The sequence below is a fragment of the Phyllobates terribilis genome, unplaced genomic scaffold, assembly GCF_046119375.1.
Source record: "Phyllobates terribilis strain yellow unplaced genomic scaffold, ASM4611937v1 Scaffold_3__8_contigs__length_932513732, whole genome shotgun sequence".
In the NCBI taxonomy this organism is placed as follows: Eukaryota; Metazoa; Chordata; class Amphibia; order Anura; family Dendrobatidae; genus Phyllobates; species Phyllobates terribilis.
The window spans coordinates 368,994,193-369,017,347 of NW_027362763.1; the positions used below are offsets into that span (position 1 = coordinate 368,994,193).

At 39.9% G+C, this 23,155-nt stretch overlaps 1 protein-coding gene across 2 annotated transcripts in view; it reads right to left on the reverse strand.

Annotated features, from left to right (window-relative positions):
- The window catches only part of CSMD1 (CUB and Sushi multiple domains 1), a 2,980,041-nt gene that overhangs the window by 1,641,616 nt on the left and 1,315,270 nt on the right, over nt 1-23,155 (reverse strand). For both annotated transcript variants that reach the window (XM_073675393.1, XM_073675394.1), the window contains exon 5: nt 11,830-12,037. In XM_073675393.1, coding sequence (XP_073531494.1) covers nt 11,830-12,037 — 208 coding nt within the window. The remainder of the gene's footprint in view (nt 1-11,829; nt 12,038-23,155) is intronic.

Here is a 23,155-nt window from a genome sequence, read left to right on the forward strand (position 1 = left end):
CCTCCCAAGACTGGGCAGGAGGTGTGGCATGCACAGGATCCCTGACCAAAGGACCTCCCACCTGCTCTCAGACGTAATATCTCTATCACTGTGGCAACCAGACCCCTGGGGTGTCACAATGTTACTTAAGTTTTTCTTTCTGAAAACACCAAAAACTTGACAAACAACTGGCGCGAAACGTAATAATGAATCAGGCCCTTAGTGTTTTAATCTCTGATTCTGTTCTCCAGAAACTAAAGTTCATTCAAAAATGTTAATTATTTTGCTCAATACATTCTTGGCATGTCTAACCTGCTCAATGTACTGTTCCGCCCACTTGTTTTACATGACTCTGCCTCCCTCACTAGCTGTTAACAGCGCTGGCTTGCCAGGAGTAAAAACTGTTTGCAGAGGAAGCTCAGGACATCCATCACTATCAACCACTAGTGAGAAAGGAGGGGACATGCAAAACTACAAGGACGAACGGTGCACTGAGCCTCTTGGCCTCAAAAATAGGGCATTGAGCACCCTAATTTTTTTTAGAACAAAGGCAGCAAGAACACAAAAGGTTTGATTTTTTAAGGAGCTTATATCCCCTACAAGGCCATATGCTTAGCTTACATTGTCAGTTTGGGCTTACACTTTAATGAACAGAAATAAGGATTACCAGAGAGAGCTAAATACTGTGAAAAAGTAATTTACACTTTTCTATATATTGGGAACCTCATTGTCTCCAGTTTCCTGAACATGTTTTATAGTCCTGAGCAGTCTCCAAGAGAATACAGTGGTAACTAAATTTTTACTTGGAGGTGCACTTGAAGACTATGATGTATCACAAAAAAATTCATACAGTACTTTACATCACATATGCTCTGAAAATAACAGAGATGCCTTTGTATGTGTTGGTTGTGTAATAATCAATTCCATAATCAAGTCTGATTTCCTTCACTACAAATGATAAAATCCTACAATGTAGCACTCATTCAATAAAGAGCTACTTTAGTTCCCTAGTCTCCTGTCTGAATCAATCCTAAAAAGTTCCTTTCTTGAGAGTCTCCTTTACTAGATTTCCCCCTACTTCTAACATTCGGTTTCCTTTAAAACTTATTGAACGTCTGGTGTCTACTTGTCTGGTCAATAATCTCTTTGTTAACTCTCTGATGCTTCCCATACAATCTGTTTTTTGTGTTTTACATCCCGCTCAAAGAGCACTATCCAATGTATCTAATGATCTTTTGTCCAACAAATCTAAAGGTCAGTATTAACTTTTCATTTCTCTGGATCTGCTTAATTTGAATCAGTAGGCTGCCCAATTCTTCTGCACACTTTTAGTTCACTCTCTTTTTATGTTGAAATTCCTATGGAATAATTCTAAACATTATTTTATTTTATTTGAATGCAAAGTTGAGCAAAATATAATTTTTTTGCATAATCATGATGTTGATGATTCACAACTAAATGAGTTCTCTAACTACATTTAAGTTGCACACCAAAAATGTACACAAATTAGTGTTCATCACACACTCTTCAGAAATTACACATAAAGGGGTTCTCTATTAATAACATAATTGATGAAAAGAAATATCATTAATTTTAGAATACATTCACTTAACAAATGACACTTCTGTTATCTAAGGCGTTAATCATTATAGTACAATAGAAACCTATCCTAAATATGAATGCCCCTTTTGGTCATCTAACATAAATATGATCAAAATGTAGCACTCATTATTTATTAGTATTAGTCATTATTATTAGCAATTATTCATCATTAGTATGTTATTTAGATGAAGGAGGTGTATGAATCTGAGTCCACTCCATACACAACGGATGCCAGCTGTATTATACACTTGGCATCTGTCTCTAACAGAAATGATCAGAGTAAGCTCAGATTGCTACTGTTAAACCACTTAAATGCCAATGTCAATCACAGACATCAGGTTTTAGTATGCGGAGTTATACTACTCCTGTGAAGCAGATGGCTTCAACATAAGATCAACAAATAAATGGTATTGGACAAGGAACTTGGTTCAAGTACCCTAGGTGGGTGAAAAAAAGTAAAAATATTTAAAAAAGAATCAGATTTGGTAATGCCACATTTATAAAAGTCAGATCTTTCAAAATATTAAATTATTTAACCTAGACAGAGAAAAAAGGCAGAAATTTTTAGTCATCTTTCTGTCCTCAAAAACATGGAATGAAAAGTTGTCAAAAAAGTCTTATGTACCTCAAAATGGTACCAATAATAATGAAAATTTGTCCTACAATAAAAAGATTCTCAAACAATTTCATCAATACCAAAAATAAAAAAAAAGTAATGTATCCTAGAAAATGGCAACACAGTTCAAATTGTTGTTGCAGAGTTCAGCTTTTTCCAAAACAAAATGTAATAAAAAATCTACATAAATTTGCTATCACCATTATCATATTAACCCGAAGAATCAAGTTATAAGATCATTTGCCCCACACAAACAATGCAGTAAAAACACAAAAAATAATGGAAGAAGGACAATGATTTTTTCAATGTTTTGCATATTGTCAGGTACTTGTCTTATTAACATTCTACAACAGGTTTTTTTCTGACAGCAGTAATTACTTCCCTAGGAAAAACATGTATAATTTGCAAATTAAAGATATTCAGTAATTTTCTTATATTGATTAGTGAGTCTGATGAAATTCAATTTGGCAGATTGAGTCAAATTTGGGCAGAAAATTCGATTTGCACCAAATTTATTTGCTGCTAATCTAATGTACCTTATTATACCCAAAGATTTATCAAGCACCTAGAGCATAGTTAACATAATTTAAAATAATTTAAAAAACAGAAAGAATACTCATGATTCCCGGGTCTTCACTTGTCGAACCATGCAGCCCCCTCTACTGCAGTCCACATTTCACTCTGCTGTTCAGTCTCCAGTGCATGCCAACATCTTTGGCCCAATTGAGCTGAATAGCACTAAAACATCATCACATGACTGTAAAGTCATGACATACATTGTCTAAGGCCTGGTAACTGACTAGGAATCAGTAACTAGGCCAGATGCAATGTTATGATGTTTTGAAGTCTAGACAGAAAACTTGGGCTTAAGAAGCTGTGACGCGGCTTTCTCTTATTGTCCCATGGGTTCTCTCTGGACCCCAGAGCATAATAAACAGGATGTAAAAAAAATAACTTACCTCGTTGTTCACCTGTCGCACCGCAGAGTCCATGGAACCTCTTCTTTTCCCATTCTTCCATTGTGAACATTCCCTTCAGAATCTTTACTCCATGTCACTGGACTAGAGTAGGCCCTTGACATGTTGGTGCTCTATGCTGCCATGCAGGTAACGTGTTGTAACATTATGATTTCACGACATGCGCTCCAATGATGTGATGCAGTGATGTCAGAGGCCTAGACACTGCCTGTAGTGAAGATTGCACGTAATTGGAGAAGGAGAAAAGACACTGAGGACCGGACTTTGCACTGAGTGGGCAGTGGGACAGGTGAGCAATGAGGTACTACTACAGGTGAAATGCTAATATTTTTCTCTTTCAAGCTGGCAAACATTTTGCATAAAGGGAACCTGACAGCTGATACATGCTGACTTATCCACAACAGGTATCAAACACCGGCTGTATGAGTTCATTCAGGTATGTTTGACTCTGAAATGCTGCGGCATTCAGAAAAAATTACTTTAAAAGCCACCAGGTGTTGAGCCACACAGGAGACTAGTCAGGCAGATGCCTTCCTCCCACCTGCTTCCCCTGGATTGACAGGTCTATGTATAGGGAGAGAGCCGTCACTCCAGTGTAGTGGAAGGAAAGAATTCATATGCCCAACTAGTCTCTCATACGGCTCAGTTCCCGGTGGCTTTTAAAGTTAAATTCTAAGATGCCACAGCATTTCAAAGCCAAACATACAAGGCTGAAATCATGCAAGCAGTTTCTGAATCATGTTGCTGGATCTAGCCGCATGTGTCAGATGTCAGGTTCCCTTTAATTTTGGCTTAGCAAACTGCAAAAAAAATTCTACACAGGAGGAAAATTCAGTTCAACTGCAGAAGTCAAACTAATTCATTCATCTCTGGAAACTGGTATTAATAAGAAAAAATATATAGATGATACATTCATATATATATTTTTTCTATATCTGGTTCTGTGGCACCCCTGAGGGTTCAGTCGCCACAGAGGTACTGTATCTCACCCAGAGGTATGGTATCTCACTCTCAGGTAAGGAAGGAGTATGGCTCAGGACCCTAACACCTGCATCGAACACATACCCGCAGTGGGGGTAGGGCGAGATTGCTCCTAAGGGAGAGCACAGTCCCTAGCTGGTGGGAGGGTCCTATGTAGTGGGTGTGGGTGGAGAAAGCAGCTTAGGGGAGCACATGACAGGGAGAGTATAAATAGGAAGCCATCTTAGAAAGACAGTGCAGTGAGTCAGAGGAGGAAGGTGACAGGAGCAGAGGCTCTGCATGAGCTCTGCTCCGGAGGCAGGCCTAGCCTGTTAGGCCCAGGACTGAAGGAGAGAAGAGAGGAATGGGAGCAGGAAGGCTCCAGGAACCGAAGGGACCCTAGGGGTATGGGCCGTGCAGAAGGCCACCTGTACGCCCGCTGCTACCAGGAGGTAGAGGGGTCAGGCCAGATAAGGGGAACCGGTCCCTCAACTAGCGGAGAAACAGCAAGGCTCAACTAGAAACCGGAGGTTGCAGCATTTCATGTACTGCAGGCCAAAGTCCACACCAGTCTCACTAAGAAGGTAGCCACATAGGACCCAGGGGACGGAACACACATCGCCCGCCAAGGCCCGAGGGTACTGGATAGAAGTGTCACTGGGTGTGAGGTGCAGGGAGAAGGCCAGAGAAAGGACACACAGAAGGGGGTCCTGCTAAGTACTCCAGAGCTATCTGGGGATGGATTGAGCCCCTCACTGAGTACGCACAGCACGACGGGGGAGATTGCTCTGGTACCTGTAATCTGGACTGCAACGACTGTGAGTAAAGATCCTGGGACTGCATCGCACGGACTCCGTGTTCTTTACTGACTCCCTGCACTACAACCACCATCATCCACCTACACTGCCCTGAAGCTACACTCTTCCTGTGGGGAGTTATCCCACCCTTGCTGCCAAACCACGAGCTTCAGAGGACTGATCCGCAGCGGCGGCCTCATTAGCCTCACTCCACAGGTGGCGTAGTCGGACATTATATAACACCTTTACACATATACTTTCCCTTGGTTTGACCGCCCTGGGTCACGGACCGAGTCACCGCCACTGTGACTACAACCCCCTGCATCTATCGGCCCGGCTCCGGGTACCCCACGGCCCAGGGGGAGCGTCAGTTCTCTTCACCTAGAGACCAACACTCATACCCATACTGGTTATTAAGAAAATGATCAATATAGCTTTTATAATCCATAATTATAATACAATATGTTATATGTTACTTGATACAGTCATGGCCGAAAATGTTGGCACCCTTGTAATTGTTCACAGAGAATGAAGTATTTCTTCCAGAAAATTATTGCAGTTACACGTTTGTTATGCCCCTGTTTATTTTCTTTGTGTAGAATAGTATGCTTTACCAAAAAGCTCTATCTTGGTATCATCTGTCCACAAGACGCTTTCCCAGAAGGATTTTGGCTTACTCATGTACATTTTGGCAAACTGCAGTCTAGCTTTTTTATGTCTCTGTGCCAGCAATGGGGTCCACCTTGGTCTCCTGTCATAGCGTTTCATTTCATTCAAATGTCGACAGATAGTTTGTGCTGACACTAATGCACCTTGAGCCTACAGGACAGTTTGAATTTATTTGGAACATGATTGGGGCAGTTTATCCACCATCCGGACTATCCTGCATTGCAACATTCATCAAATTTTCTTTGCTATCCACATCCAGTGAGATTAGCTACAGTGCCATGGGTTGTAAACTGTTTGATTATGTTGCACACCATGGACAAATTAACATCAAGATCTCTGAAGATGGACTTGTAACCTTAAGATTGTTGATATTTTTCAACAATTTTGGTTCTCAAGTTCTCAGACAGTTCTCTTCTCTTTTTTCTCCATGCTTAGTGTGGCACACACAGACACACGATGGAAAGATTGAATCCACTTCTTCCCTTTTTTATCTGGTTTCAGGTGTGATTTTCATATTGCCCACTCCTGTTACTTGCAATAGGTGAGTTTGAACCGGCATCACATGCTTGAGGCAAAGTTGTTTACCCACATTTTTGGATCGGTGCCAACAATTTTGTCCGGCCCATTTTGGGGGTTTTGCGTGAAATTTTGTCCGATTTGCCTTTGTTTTCCTCTTTTTTTGTGTTAATCCAATACACACAAATGAAATAAACATGTGTACAACAAAACATGTTTGATTGCAATAATTTTTTGGGAGAAATTCTTCATTTTCTGGAACTATTTCAAGGGTGCCAACACTTTCGGACATGACTTGTCAGCTATGTCAAATCTTTATAAAATCATGTTTTGTTTCAGCTAAATGAAACCAAGGCTAATCCTTCAGATATTGTTCGAATGCTTTGCAATACCTTGTTCTATAGATAAGATATTCTCACAGAAACCAGGCGATACAAAGTCTTTTGAGACAATGATCTTTGAAAACTTATAATTGTTTGTTTGCAATATTTCATTATTTCTGGTATACAATAGTCTTTGCTTTGAGCAGGCATAAAAAAACAATGGCCAGAATTTTTATTTAAATACTACATCCCTTTGAGCCATGGCAGATCCCGCTCTCATATTCTTAAGGATTCCATATACACCTTTCATATCTTATATTTATCGCTCTCTTTTAATTGCAACTTTTATTCTAAATAAATTTTACTTTTATTCAAATCACCTGTGAAGATGGGTATTTTTTCTCAGAATACCAATTTCCATATCGCCTGTCATGCTACTGACATTGCCAGATTAATAGAGTATCAAATTTTGTGGGAAAATAGCTGGCATAACTTTTATTCTAATAATTTAATTCCCTACTCATTATGAACTTGGGAGTTAGATAGAATCTATATCAATATTTTTGCTAACCCATCTGAGATCACCATGATTTAGGGGGAGAAATCCTTATTCCAACAAATGTATCACGTACTGCTTGCTGCAGTTTCGATAAAATTTGTGCTTTATCTGCTGCATATATACTAGTTTTCTAAATTCTGAGCTCTGTATACCACTGATCACAACATTGATTGACAACTTTCTGTGTACACTGTGCATAGGCAGAAAGCTGCCAACCGGTGGTGTGGTTGAGGTTATACAGAGCTCATAAACATGGTGTATTATATGACAGCAAGTTTACTAGTCCTCTAGTGATAATCTACTGCAGATAAAGCAACTATCAAAACTACAGCTAGCAGCCCAGTAAGTGACACATTGCTGGAATAAGATTTTCTATCTGTACATTATGCTGCTCTCACATCAGTTGTCAAGAACTTAGTGACAAATTCCCTTTAACTTGGTGGTGTCATTTAATGTTTGACAGTCTTTACCATATGAGCTTGGTTACTTTTTACCTCTTTATTTTATGTACCAAGATAATGTGGGGCGGTGGGACATTCCCTATTTAGCAGATGACCAACAAAAAATGCCATCAAATGTGTCCTTATCACAATTATTTGGCAATGAAGTTGTATGAACAGTAGTATGGCTTAAATAAAAAATAATTTATTGTTCTAAACAAGTTGTCAGTTTCAATTTTATTCAGATAATTTCTAATATTTCATAGTATATTGTAATTTAAAACTATCTAATATTTTCATATTACCCATAATTTATTAAATATTTTCTAGGGTGCGTGTTAAAAGATTATATATAATCTGTAATAAATGTAAAAAATAGCCCTGATTAACACTAATTTAAATCTATAGTGCTATGGGTTCTTTAAATAAATAAAGTAAAGAGCTAATAATAAAGCCTCAAATGAAAAGTGACTTTTTCACGTGTTTACTTTGTACCATTATTTGTTTATATGTATTTGCCATGAAATAGAGAATGCAATATTAGAGCTGTATGAAAAGTATATAATTTAACAATGTCTCAATATACTGCTCTAATTCTAAAGTATGGAACTGAAAGTGGTCACATTGTATCTTTCAATCCTAAATGTCAAGTTTTGTTTGGTTTTATTGCATTGGAAGCTGAAAGATTAAAGGTTCCTATATCCTTGTATGTCATTCCTTCGCTTTCATTTTAAAGGAAATTGACTATCTCTCACTCTGCCGGAGTATGGGGGATGATTGATTTCTGCAGTGATAAACTAAAGTTGCATCTTATGTAATGCTTTTCATTTGAGAACCCAATTGTTTTTAAAAGTGTTCTTTTTGAGATGTGATCAATATATCAGTTGTGAACAGGATAACAATGCTCATTCCCTCGGGTATAAACGTCTCCAATTTAGACGTTAAACTATTTTTATAGGTAATAAGAGTACTTCATTATTTTATAGTAAGTAATAACATATTTATTTTAAATATAATCTGCAAATAAAATAGGATCACTGTATTCAAGAGCTATATAGAATTACAGTAGACATGTGGAATAAACTACCATCAGACAGGTGCAAGAAGCTCACAGACAGCTACAAAAAATGTTCGGAAGCTGCCATTGGTGCCAAAGATTATGCAGCCAATTACTGTGCATTTATTCCTGTTTTTGCCAAGTACTTTGTTTGTTCTTTACTTATTTTTTAAAATTATTGCATATATATTAACAAGTTAACTACACTGTTGACTTTATTTATTAAAATATTCTCATGCTGCTCATCTGGTATATATCAAACTACTTTCAAGATACTAGCTTTTTATAATAAACAATCAAATGTGCAAATAATGTTAGCCATAAATGTACCATGGCCTTTTAACCTCTTCCTGACTTAGAATGTAATAGTTGGAGTGGGTGCACAGGAACTGAGCCTGCTTCACACACGACAGGTAACAGCTGTGTTACGCTGCCATCAACCGCTGATAAAGTCAGCAAGAGCTTGCTTCAAATATTATTTTGGAATAATAACTCAAATATACTACAGTACTATAGAAACTAAAAAGTAAAAACAAATCTTTAAAATCTAAAAAAGTAAAAAAAACAAACATAAAAATTAGAACTTGTTTAGACCAACTTTTTATGATTGTCTTAAACTAATGAAGAGAGTGACCCATAAATTCATGTAAGACTTTTATTCTGCTGCACCTACATATAACTCAATAATACCACTGATCTACTGGTACTTTTATTAAGTTGTTCTACCAACAAAATTTACTTTATTTTTCCATGATCAATCAACTGTATATGAATGGACCTGTGAATGCATCACACAAACAAAAGGGTATAGTGGGCACAACAAAAGATGAGCATTAATAATGAGGGGTGCTACAATAGCCATGCAAAAAGAGATCATATGTATTAACAAAAAAAAGCATGGAAAAATAGTGCACACCCAAACAAGATTAATAAATAGAAAAAATGGCTTTATTGATTTATGAAAAACACTTGAGCTCATTAAAAACAAGTGTTTAAAAAAAAGGAAGAGTGACATGATATAACCACAATCAAGACATACTTTCTTAGCAAAATATTCCAAGAATATATATTTTTCTCTTTTTTGAACCCTTGCAAAATGGGGTATATACGGTTGGACAAATAAGTACAAAAATTCCATGATGATCTATGTATAGGGTGGGCCATTTATATGGATACACCTAAATTAAATGGGAATGGTTGGTGATATCAACTTCCTGTTTGTGGCACATTAGTATATGGGAGGGGGAAAACTTTTCCAGATGGGTGGTGACTATGGTGGCTATTTTGAAGTCGGCCATTTTGGATCCAACTTTATTTTTTTCAATGGGAAGAGGGTCATGTGACACATCAAACTTATTGAGAATTTCATAAGAAAAACAATGGTGTGCTTGGTTTTAACATAACTTTATTCTTTCATGAGTTTTTTTACAAGTTTATGATCTCTTATAAAATGTGTTCAAAGTGCTGCACATCTCGTATCTTGATGGTATGGTGTGGTATATGGGGTACAAAGATAGTGGGGCCATTCTTCATCAGTGGAAACCTCAATGCCACTGAATATCAGAAATTGATGATGTGTTGCCCTCTTTAATCACTGAAGATGGCACGTTCCCTGAGTATTTCCAACAAGATGGTGCACCACCACATTATGGGTGTCAAGGCCGAGCATTCCTACATGAACAGTTTCCTGGAAAGTGGATTGGTCATTGTGGGCCAATTGAATGGCCATCAAGGTCTCCCGATCTGACCCCTTAGACTTTTATCTTTGGGGGCAATTGTCTATGCTGTGAAGATATGAGATGTGCAACATCTGAAACAACGGATACTGGAAGCCTATGCTAGCATTTCTTTTGCGGTGTTGCTATCAGTGTGTCAAGAGTGGGAGAAGACGGTTGCCTTGACAATCCAACACAATGGGCAGCACTTTGAACACATTTTAGAAGTGGTCATAAACTAAATAAAGTTACGTTAAAACCAAGCACACCATTGTTTTTCTTAGGAAATTCTCAATAAGTTTGATGTGTCACATGACCCTCTTCCCATTGAAAAAAATAAAGTTGGATCCAAAATGGCAGACTTCAAAATGGCCACCATGGTCACCACCCATCTGGAAAAGTTTTCCCCCTCCCATATAGTAATGTGCCACAAACAGGAAGTTGATATCACCAACCATTCCCATTTAATTTAGGTGTATCCATTATGCTACACCTAGAGCACAGCTTCAGGAACATGGTCGCAGCCACCGGAAGCCGCTCACTCTGCTTTGCCACACTGTTCATAGCAATACACCGGACCCGATACCCGGCCAGGCCCGGCCCCCAGTCAGATACCGGCCCGCCTCACCTCTTCTTCAGCCGCCGCCCTGCGATCCCGCTCTACCACCACCGGTAAGTTGCGTTCGGACCATAAGAAGCACCCACCATTTTCCTCCCAAATTTGGGGGAAAAAAAGTGCGTCTTATGGTCTGAAAAATACATATATTATATGAGATATTTGTGTACGCTGTATTATGTTTTTCTATAATCTAACTATCTGATTCCTGTACTACATAGATCTCCATTGGATTTTTGTACTTATTTGTATAACCATAAATTTATAACCCCATTTTGCAAGGGTGCAAAAAAAGAGAAAAATATATATTCTTGATACATTTTACTAAGAAATTATTTGTCTTGATTGTGGTTACATCATGTCACCCTTCCTTTTTTGTCTAGCTCTTTTGTTGCCTCTCATTTGTGTGTCTTAACTGTGTTTAATGTGATCAAGTGTTTTTGCATAAATCAATAAAGCCATTTTTTCTATTTATTAATCTTGTTTGGTGTACACTATTTTTCCATTCAAGCTTTTCTCTGTTAATACAACCTGTGAATGCAGAGAAAAGTAGGCAACCATAATATCCTGATATGAAGATTGAGGTGCTGTGTTCAATCTGACAATGTAAATAAAGATGCAAATAAAAAAAGCAAGGACCATCTGTACAGATATCAGTGAAATAGATTAGGATAAAATGATCCAGTTTCTAATTATATAATATGATAAAATAATATTTTAGGTTTCATCTCTACTAAAAACATTCTTTGCAACTAATACTCATAGACCATCTCTCCCAGAAAATCAAATCTAATACAGAATATTTTTATACTAAAGATAGGTATTGGACATAAAAGTTACACATACAACAAAATTGTTTCCAATTTGATCGAAATATATAGACCAACCATGCTTTTTAATGACCATTTAATATAACACTAGCTATACTTCACAGGATGCAATACATTAATATAATATGATAATGTTTCCATATTAAGATAAGAGAATTGTTTTTGCTACTTGCCATATTGATGGAGCTTCTGTTCCACTGATTTCTAAGAAGTCATATCCTTCTTCCATTTGGAAATCTGTAAAGACCAGTGCAATTGTATCCCCAGGCTCTGCAAGTATAGTCCATGTGCAATCAGCATTGTTTTCATATTCTGAAGGAAAATGAGGGCTTGAAATTATACCGCTGGTTCCTCTTAAAGTTCCACCGCATGACCCTTCAGCTAAAAAAAACACACACAGAAAATAGATTGTTAGGCATTTTCATTGCTATTAACCTTTTCTCATCAGGTGTATAAAGTGCTCTACTATAACTGTTTTTAACTGTTATGATCAGTGCTTAGAGGAATTAGACAATTTATGGTAATTTACATTAAGAAATAAATTAAAATTGAAAAAAAATAGGCAATCTGTGTCCAGGCTGTTCTTAAAGTTTTACAATATTAAATAGTCAGAAATACACCAGACGCCACTAGTATGCATGAAGTGTTTTTTTGCTAAATAGCTTGCATGTAAGGATCAAAATGCTTTTTTCTTTCAGCTTTCTTTAAAAATGGGCAAAACCGGCTTAATAGATATGCCAGAGGCTTATACTCAACCAGGACCTTCACTCAATTAAAAGAAATTAGGATACTTCCACTGCAATGTACTAATTTATGGGGATCTAACCTCCTGTGCATTGTGATTTTTTAAAGTAATTATTTATAGCATCATTATCCATGGCATAATATATGCATATTTAGATTTAAAAAAAGGTAAAATTCTTCTACATGTTAATACTAAATATAACTAATATTTCTCCATTTTTTTAATTTGAAATTTTTTTCTACACTCTACATCTGAATAAAAAATATTTCTAAAGTGTGGATTTTACTAGTGTTGAGCAAATTTGTTCGGCGAATGATCTAAAGTTTAGAATTTGGCACGAATATGGCACATTCGGATTTGTGATCGAAAGACGAGCAAAAGCGAGCAAATCGGAAAAGTTTGATGAATTTGCGCGGGACTGCGAATACAGGGCAACCACAGCGTTTTGAACAGTTTTGTTAGTATAGTGCAAGTGTATGATGAGCAGTGACATGTGCCTGGTGAGTGTGGGGGCTGTGGAGACCTTATAACAGGTCAGATCAGCGGCGCACTGTTTTTTTTTCCTGTGGGCGGTAACTTTAACTGAGGAAAGTGCGGCCAGCCAGTCATGGCGCAGGAAGCATCTACACTGTCCAGACATAAGGGCTTCTGCAATTGGCTGCAGAAATCCCATGTCTTCTCAATATAAAAGTGGCCATATTCCCTCAGCGCCATTATATCCATGTCACTACTGGAGACAGACGCAGCTCTGTGTTCTCCTGTGTAATGAGAGACATTAGCTAGATAGATGGGCGCTTGTGTGGTAGTCAGATAGTGTAGATAACTCCTGGCCTGTGTACCTCTGTAACCGCTGGTGCAGCACATTTTTGATGTTCTTGTGCAAGCACTGAGATTCTGACAGAAACAGAGGGCCCATGCCATGCAATAGTGCTGTGCACCACTGGTATAGAGCTCCATGTCTCAGTATACCTTGAATCTTTTTTTGCACTTGCTAATTTGATCAAGCAAGCGCAGTGCACCTTTTCATTTAGTGAGGTTGAAATTGTGCTCTGCAGTCTGCAGAGCTTCTTATTGCAGAGCACAAAATCTGTTTTTTTTTCTGTTATTGTGATATTGAAAGCTGTCAGCACTAAAGTTTTTTTTGTGTCAGATACTATTTTAGTGGAGTTGAACTTCAGGTGATTTCAGAGTGAAAAAATACATTTTTTCTCTTGCTACGCCCAGTCCAAAAAATATTTTTCCTGTGCCAGAAGTTATACATTGCTATAAGCCAGCTACTATGTCAGTGGCGGTCAAATTCATCTTGCACTCATAGTCAAACCGATATATATTTTTTGTTGGCAGGCAGAGTCCACCAAAGGTTTTTTTACTGTTGATCCAGTCTGATAAAAGGCAGATCCTGTTTTAGTGGCGTTGTACTTGTCCTGGTTTGACAGTAAAATAAAAAAAAAAAACTTCTCTTACTAGGCCCAGTCAAAAAAATATTTTTTCCTTTGCCAAATGTCATACAGTGCTACAAGCCAGCTACTATGTCAGTGGTGGTAAAAGTCAGCTGGACGCAGAGCTTATGCAGAGTAACCCAAAAATATTTTTTGCTCTGAGTAAAGTGATACAGCTGGCTAGATCTGAGTTTGAAATATTTTGGAGCATATATTCTATGTCATACTGGCCTTATCTACATTCAAAAAATAAAATTTCTTCTGTTAAAGTAATACAGTAGGGGACATGTCAGTTTGAAATTGTTTGGAGAATATCTCGTAGGTTTTATCGACCTCATGCACACTAACAAATTTCTTTTGTCTGTTAGTAACGTTATACGGCAGGCCATATATTACCTTGCAATTTAGTGTCGCTGAAATTCAGGTGTGTGCTGAACTATTGCACAGGAAAAAAACGTATTTTTCTTTAGTTAATTGCGTGCTCCTACCACTGTATCTGACCAACATGAGTGGGAAAAAGAGAGGACGTGGTGGAAGGGCGAAGAGGCTTGGTATTCAAGGTGTACGTGGGGTTCATGGTAATGTTAGTGAAAGCACTAGTGAACCAACACAAACAGGTCCTATGCTAAGACAACTGACAACTTATGTTAGTGGATGGCCTACTGCACTCCCTTCCTTTGGCAGCCTCACAGCTATACGCCTTGTTGATGAGGCCCAGAAAGAGCAGGTGCTCCAGTGGATGGCAAGCTCTGCTTCTAGTGGCCTCTCCTCTTCTTCTTCCACCTCAACATCACAAGCAGTACAGTCCACAGAGGTAGCACCCCAATTACCCATGCTTCCCCCCGTGTCACAACAGGCCAACTGCCCAGCTGACTGTAGCGAACCACAGATGGGCGAGTCTGTAGAACTCTTCACCCATTCTACACCATGGGCATCAGAAGTGTACTCCAAACAGTCACAGAGTCAAAAGTCATCTGCACCGATGCCCAAAATTTTTTTAGCTTGGATTCGGGGAAGGACGAAGTAGTGTCCGACCAGATTCCTGACCCTTGTCACCAGACGTTAACCGCAGGGGAGAGAGGTGATCCCGATGAGACTCAGATACATGAGGCTCATGCGGACTGTTGTCAGGGCAACAAGAGGAGAGGGGTCACTCTGAGGGCGAGGAATGGGAGATCCTATTGGTGTTAACCCGGAGTCACGCAGCCGAGTAGCTCATCCGAGGAGGTGGAGGAGGAAGACGAGGAGGTTACATTTTGCCCTATGGTGCAGACACGGAGTGATGCAAGCACGAGGAGCACTGCATCCTTAGCCACAACCGTGGCAGTGGCCAGCAGTGGTCATAGGTCTACAGCTCGCAGGGGCAGCAAGAGTTGCCTAGCATGGGCATTTTTTGTCACTGCAAAGGATGAGCCAACTCACGTTATCTGCAAACTTTGCAATAAAAAACTCAGTGGAGGGAAAAACTGTAACAATTTGACTACTACATGCATGAAAGTTCACATGTTCAAACAACATTCTTTACGCTGGGAATCTTTGTGCGCTGAATTGCGGACCAGTGCATCTCAACAACCATCAGCTGCCCCATCAAACGCATCCGCTGTTTCTTCCTCCTCCTCTGTTACTGTGCAAAGTATTGTCACGCAGGTCTCCCATCGCAGAAACTCCGGTTCTTTACCCGCTCCAGTCAGACTGAGTGACAGCCCGTCAGCTGTAACGGAAGCGGACACGCCTACTGTCTTTGTTTCACCGAGCACACCGCATGTTTCACAATCCACAATAACATCTGCACCTTACTCACGCTCCACCACTTTTTCCAGTTCACCATACTCTTCCCTCTCTCAGCACCTTAGCCAGCCCTTGGTCCCAGAGTTGTGGTCACGTAAAAGATTGTTTCATCCTACGCATGACAAAGCTAAGAGGTTGAACTTCACCATCTCCAATCTGTTGGCCACGGAAATGCTGTCTTTCCACCTGGTAGATACAGATGGTTTCCAAAAACTGATGGCCTTTGCAGTCCCCCAGTACCAGTTGCCCAGTCGCCATTATTTCTCTAAGAAAACTGTGCCTGCGCTACACCAGCATGCCACAGACAACATCACCCGTTCCTTGTCTAAATCTGTGTGTGCCAGGGTACATTTCACCACAGACACCAGGACGAGTAAGCATGGCCAAGGGCGTTACATCTCGCTGTCTGGGCACTGGGTGACTCTGGTGGCTGTGGGGGCAGGCGGGGAAGGGGCTGCTCTGCAAATCTTGGTAACCCCAAGACTTGCAGAAGAAAGCTCTATATTTCCCACTTCCTCTGCTGCTTCTGCATCCTCCACCTCCTCTAGGGCCTTCACCTGCGCACTCAACCTCTGCCTTAATGAGACACGCGTTCCAAGGGTGCGGAGCGAATGTACATCACCTCCGTACTGCGCAGTCAGGGCTCACTGTAATCAGGCAGTCTTCAAATTAATATGCCTTGGAGATCGCAGTCATACAGGTGAAGAGTTGTGGGCAGCTCTCCAGGCTCAGTTTGAGAAATGGCTGTCTCCGCTGAACTCAGAGCCAGGGAAGGCCGTGTGCGATAACAGTGCGAACTTGTTAGCGGCCCTAGGCCGAGGCAAGCTCGCACACGTGTCTTGCATGGCTCACGTCCTCAACCTGGTGGTATAGCGATTTCTCCGCCACTATCCTGGCCTGGATGAGCTGCTTCGCAAAGTACGGAAGCTGTGTGCTCACTTCCGCCGTTTGCACCCCTCATGTCATCGACTTGCATCTATGCAGAGGTCTTTGTCCATGCCAGTTAACAGGTTGATCTGCGATGTGCTCACGCGTTGGAATTCCACTCTGCACATGTTGCAGCGACTGTGCCAGCAGCAACGAGCTCTGACGCAGTATGTCATGACGAATAGCTTGGGGAAACGAAGTACGGACTTGGGGCATATCACGTTTGCGGAGGGGGAACAGATTAAGGACCTCTGCACCCTTCTGCATGGTTTTGGAATGGCTACTAAACTTGTTAGCGCTGACGATGTAGTCATTAGCATCACTACTATTCCGGTCATATACATGCTAGAGCAAACTTTAAATAACCTGCGGCAGGAAGTGGTGGCCCCAGAAGAAGAGGAGGATGAAGAAGGGATACCAATGTCTCAAATTTCCAGACTGTCGTCATACAGGCGGATGCCAAGAGATGGTGGATTGCAACGATCAAGGGGTTTGGTGATACCAGGCAAACTGTTAGTGAAGGTGCAAGAGCTGAAGAACTAATGGAGGAGGAAGAGGTGATGGGTGAGCAGCTGTCAGAGGAGGAAGAGGATAATCATCCCCTCTCGTTTGAATGTGGTTGGCAGGAGGGTACGGAGGAAACAAGCATCAGTGTTACGCAGCCCACAATACAGCTTGGCTTTGGACCTCCTGGAAGAGCCCGATATATGAGTGCTTTCTTGATGCACTATCTGCAACATGATCCCCTTATAGTTAGGATTCAAAATAATGCTGACAACTGGGTTTGCACTCCACGCTATAGGAGTCAATTTTGCCACATGCTTCCCGCCCTGGAAAGGGACCCGCTTATGTTGGAGTATCGAAACAAGCTTTTAAGCAACTTTAATAGAGGTTTTCCCCAAGATAATAGTGAGGCACACAGTGTGCATCGCAGCTGTAGTCTTTCAACCTCCAGCACGTCAGTTCGTCAATGCCAAAACATTAGCAGCAGCAGAGTAAGTGGCAGAAGCAATTTCTGGGAGTCCTTTCAGACATTTTTTGCACCAGCTCTTGCACCAGCACAACAGAGTACAAGTCTGACACGTGAAGACCGCCTGGAGAGGATGGTGGAGGAGTATCTAGAGCTTAACATGAATACCATCAGGGAGGATTTTGACCCTTATATAATTTGGTCTTCAAAAATGGATGAATGGCCTGAGCTCGACTCTCACGCCTTGGAGGTTTTATCATGCCCAGCAGCCAGCGTTCTCTCTGAACGTGTCTTCAGCACTTCTGGTAGTGTCTTGATGGATAAGCGCACCTGGCTGTCCCCTTAAAGTGTAGACCGCATAACTTTCATCAAGATGAACAAGTCACGGATCTCCAAGGACTTTTTCACCACAATTGCGGACTATACAGAGTAGGCGATGTTGTCATTTTGAGTGTGCTGCATTGATCTCTTGAAATTGCAGTCTGTGATATGGCTTCTGTGCCTGCTCTTGCTGCTGCTGCTACAGGTTTTAGGCCCTTATTTTGGGAGATGTGGGGAATTCTGATTGTGTCTCCATCTATTGGGTTGACTGTAGTGGGACAGGTTTGGGTCTGCGTTACATTACTTGTAGTCTGATGACATTGATGCCACTTCGGTGGTGTTAGGCCCTCATTTAGGGCAATGTGAACACTCCTGGTTAGGTCTCCATCTCCTGGGTTGGCTATACTGGCAGAGGTGTGGGTCTTATTTACACTATTTCTACTGTAGTGAAATTAATTAGACATTTCTAGTGTCTGCCACTATTTTTTTTTTAAATGTGGGGAATCCTGATTGGGTCTCCATCTATTGGGTTGGCTGTAGTGGAACCTTCCTGTTCTGCAGTTTAAGTTGTGTAAGGTTGCGTACCAGTCCATGCTGCACTCCTGATACAGAATCTGCCTGCTGCACTCTTGATACATACTCTGCCTGCTACACTCTGATACAGACTCTGCCTATTGCATTCCTGATACAGACTCTGCCTGCTGCACCATCTAGTCTGTCCTACTGGGTCCAGCTGCTGCGCATCCGTTGGTCTGTCGTGGAGTAGCACTAGGTGTTCATTAGGAAACAAGTCTAACCTCACCATCAGAGGCTCTAGTGAACAGTCCGGTGCTCGCTTAGTCACGCACCTCCAGGATCTCCGTGGTCCGAGGCACAGTGGTTCCACAAACCATGTCCGTGACAGTGCGCCCTCGCAGGCAGATTCTTCTCTCCTTTTGTACCAGTTGGTGACCCCTTTTGACATGTAAAGCGCAACTGAATAAATGTTGCTGTCACAGTAATAATAATTAAAGTACTTATACTCTGGGTCAATTTATGGCAATTCCCTGGTGTCTACACCTAATTTGAGGTGTTTTGCCAGCTTTTCGTCCCATTTCTAGGTGTTGTCTATGCATTTTTTGGGTCATTCTATTGACTCCTATGGAATTCGTAAATGTTCGGCAAATAAATTCGGCGAATATCAGTTTGTTCGGCGAACTTTTCCGAACCGTACATTGAAATGTTCACTCATGCATAGATTTTACAAGGCATTTTAGGTGTATAGAACTGTTTACAAAAAAACTTTTAAAGGAGTATTCTAATTTAAAATGTTTATCACATATACATTGTTGATAAATGCTAGGTCAATTTGACTGAATGCTTCACTACAAGCAAAAATCTGTACTTGTTGCATGAAATGATGAGATGTCTTCTCCTTTTATAACAGCCCATTATGGTGTCGGTCCAGCTTCATTACCAGAAATTGGTTGGGGTCTCATCAGGGTGAGCCCAACTTATCTACCATATACAACCTATCCAGATGATTCTTTTGATGGGTGGTTCAAATTGCCCGTTAACACTGTGTGTAAAGGCAATATAATTCTTAATTTTTTCATTTTTGCTATTTTAAAAAGTGAATTCTTCCATTTACATCCACTTGACCTATTAAACTTAATTTTATCATATTTTTATTGCAGGCAGTAAAAACAGTTTGGATCAAATTCTAGGTAATCTAATTGTGTCAGTTTGTACCTTATATGATAATTTATTGTTTGAACTAACGTCAATCCTGCATTTGGCAGCTTAGAAGTTTTGTAAGTTTTCTGTTCATTAGTAAATGTTTTATATACTGTATATAAAGTATTAAATCAATTGTACCCATGTGTATTGCAAAAAATGTGCCAATTATGATTTTTATTTATAGTAAAGTAATAAATATGTGATACATTTACCTTTTGACTTATAAATATATCTAAACACATGCAGAATAATTGCGCTTTTCACTTTAATGAAAAATAATTATAGAAGACTATAAGATATGTGCAATATGTGTAGCCAACTGCAGAGAAAGAAAAAACATCCGAGGTGAAAGAAAATGAACAGAGACATATAAGTATGGTGAGCCTGAAATCATTAGCAGCTGCTCTGAAGACCACTTCAGTGGACTGTGAAGCGGTGAATTAAAATGATCTAAAGTCCCTGAACATGTATAAATTAAGGAGATGAATAGAATGGTAATATGTGTATAGTTCAATTGGCTCCTAAGGTCACACATGCTTATATAAAGCAATGTGATATTTAAACTGAGTAAATTACCATTTTTGTGAGATCAAAAGCACCAATACAAGTATACCTGGAAGCAAAGTGAGAAACTAAAGCAACATTAACGAAAAAAATAAAAAAATCTATAGACTATGTAGAGAAAGAACTCCTATATATATCTAGAATTTTTAGACAAAAGTATTCGGACACTCTTACACTGCACCTACAGGAGCTTCTATCCCAGACATCTCATTCGAAATCCACATATATGAAATTGGTCCCATCTTTGTAGTTAAAATAGTTTCTACTCTTCAGTGAAGACTGTGAGCTTTTCTTAGGGAAGACACTGATTTCGGACAAGAAGACCTGGCATGCAATCTTTTTTTCATTTCATCCTAAAGGTGTTGAGTGGATGATTGGGTTAAGGACATGGCTCTGTGCAGGAAAGTTATGTTCTCCCACACCAAACTCACCTAACCATGCCTTGTTTTGTGCCCTGGGGTATATAATACCAGAACAGAAAGGGCCCCTCACCAAATTGTAGCACAAAGTTGGAATTGCAATTCTCCAAAGTGTTTTGGTATACTGAAACATTAATATTTCCCTTCACCAGTACAAAGGAATCTAAGCCAACCCTTGAAAAACATTCTCATAGTATTATACCTTTGCTACCAAACTTTACAGTTAGCACAACTCAGTCAGGCAGGTAACATTCATCTGGCATTCTTGAGACCCATTTATCAGACTGCCTGATAGAGAAGCATGATTTGTTCCTCCCGAGAAAATACTGCTAATAGTTTTACGGTTAATGAATACAATGGCAAAGTGCTTTACAACACTCCATTTGATGCTTGGCATTATGTTTGGCGATGTTAGGTTTGCATGCAACTGGCAACCAGCAACGTTCAAGGAGCTGGCGCTGTGTTTTTCAACACTCCGTCTGATGCTTCACATAATGCTTGATGATGTTGCATGAAGCTACTTGGCCAAAGTTTCTGTGCTCATATTAATAAGAGAGAAGGTTTGTTCCTCTGCAGTTATTGAGTAAGCAGAGGTGACTTTTACAATGTTATGTATTTCAAGACTCAGCGACACTGCTCTGTTACTTTACATGATGTGCTACTTAATGGCTGAGTTGCTGTGGTTCCTAAAAGTTCCATCTTTACATAGTATCCCTCGTGATTAATTGGTGAATATTTAGGAGAGAAGAAATCACACAAATGAATGCATTACAGAGATGGCATCCTACTTTATAAAATGTCATGCTCAAATTCACAGAACATTTTCCCAGAAGGATTATGGTTTGTCAAGGTACCCTTGGCAAAGCTCAATCATTCCTTTTTATGTCTTTTCTTCAGAAATGGTTTCTTCCTCGGCCTTCGTCCATAAAGCTCTGCTTGGTTTAGTGTACGGCATATGGTACTTGTTCAAACCATGACCCCAGACTGTTCTAGGTTAGCCTTCAAGTCTTTGGATGTTTGACATGATGTTTTTTTCCATCATTCATATCAACCTTTGAAGACATCTCTTGTAAATTTTCCCCTTATTCCTCCACGTCTAGGGAGGTTCTTGACGGTTCCAACTGAAATCATCATTCATTTGTTAATTCATGTCACATGGGCACCGACAAATAATCACAGGTGAATCTCTTCTGTGATTTGCCACAAGTGAGTCAAAATGTGTTCTCATACTAAATTAATGCAAAGGGTGCCAATACCAGTGTCATAGCAAGCTTTAGGTTTTTCTATTTTGCCTTCCCATTGTTTTTAGTTTTAAATTATTGTTTATCATTTGTTCTTTTGTATTTAACACGAGTGCTCTATACAAAAAAACTGTTTCACTTGATTTAGTTTTTTTCAGGAGATATTCCACATTATGTGCTTAAACTTCATGGTTGTCAATAATGATGAGCAGGACTGTATATATGACATGATGGACAATAAGTTTAATTTGCCAGTGCAACAACCTGATGCTCATCAGCAGAGTCACACTGTCTGTACAGTCTGGTTCAGTTGTATCTGCATCGTTTCCTTTCACCAACAGATTCCGTGAACTCCAATCCCATGGACTTCTGGCTCAGCAGATTGGACCTTTGGAAAGAAGAGACACAGTTTGCTAAGGGAGTACTGTCATGTCCAGCCTCCAGTGTACTGTCAGAGAAGGGATTTAGCATGGCTGATGACTTTGTCATACCCAAGCAGACCAAGTTATCTTCTGCCAGAGTGGAAAATTTAACATTTTTCAAAATTAATCAGGCATGGATTATTGCCGACTATTATGCAACTATCTCTAACGCCAATGATTAAATCAGCCATGCCATCAGCCTGCCTGCCTGCATGACTGTTGGTTGTTCATTTTCCACACTGTTCTGCTGCCTCCAGTGCCAATGGCCCACGCTCAGCCTGGCATCTATTACCTGTCCAGTATGTGATTTATATTGTGTTTCTGCTGCTGCGGTGGCTGTAATTACTGACTCTCGACTGCCATACATATCCCTACCTGCACCATCATAATTATCTATCGTGCAGCTTTGACTGCTGCCACTGCACAGTCATGCAAGCCATGTACAGTATCTCCTGGCCCCCCACAGTGCTTTATAGCAATAATGTACTGTGAATGTTTAGCATATTGTCTTGAGTGTACAAAAACAAAACAACACCCAAATAGGGAAAATTGCGTGAAAGGCTTATTGACTAGCCATTTATTCTTCACATTAAAAACAGATAGCTTGCTCCTGTTTTCTAAAAAAAAGCATACTTTTTGAATATCTTAATAAAAAGTCTTTGTAGTTTCCAAAGAATTTTGAAAATAGCAAATTAGTAGCGGATCTTAAACAAAGGATAATATTTTAACTCCTAGTTGAGAAGTCATTACCTTCATGTTCAAAGGACTACATCTGTTTTGTATTGCTAAATAAAAGGATACATTTAGGATAACTTCTTCACTTAGCAAAGAACAAAGCTCTTGAGTCTTCCTAAACCGTGGCTAACTTTTGCACTCCTTCTGAAAAAAGGCATGGCTTCTTCTATTTGCACTGTTTGTGTATAAACATCAGCGTGATAAACATC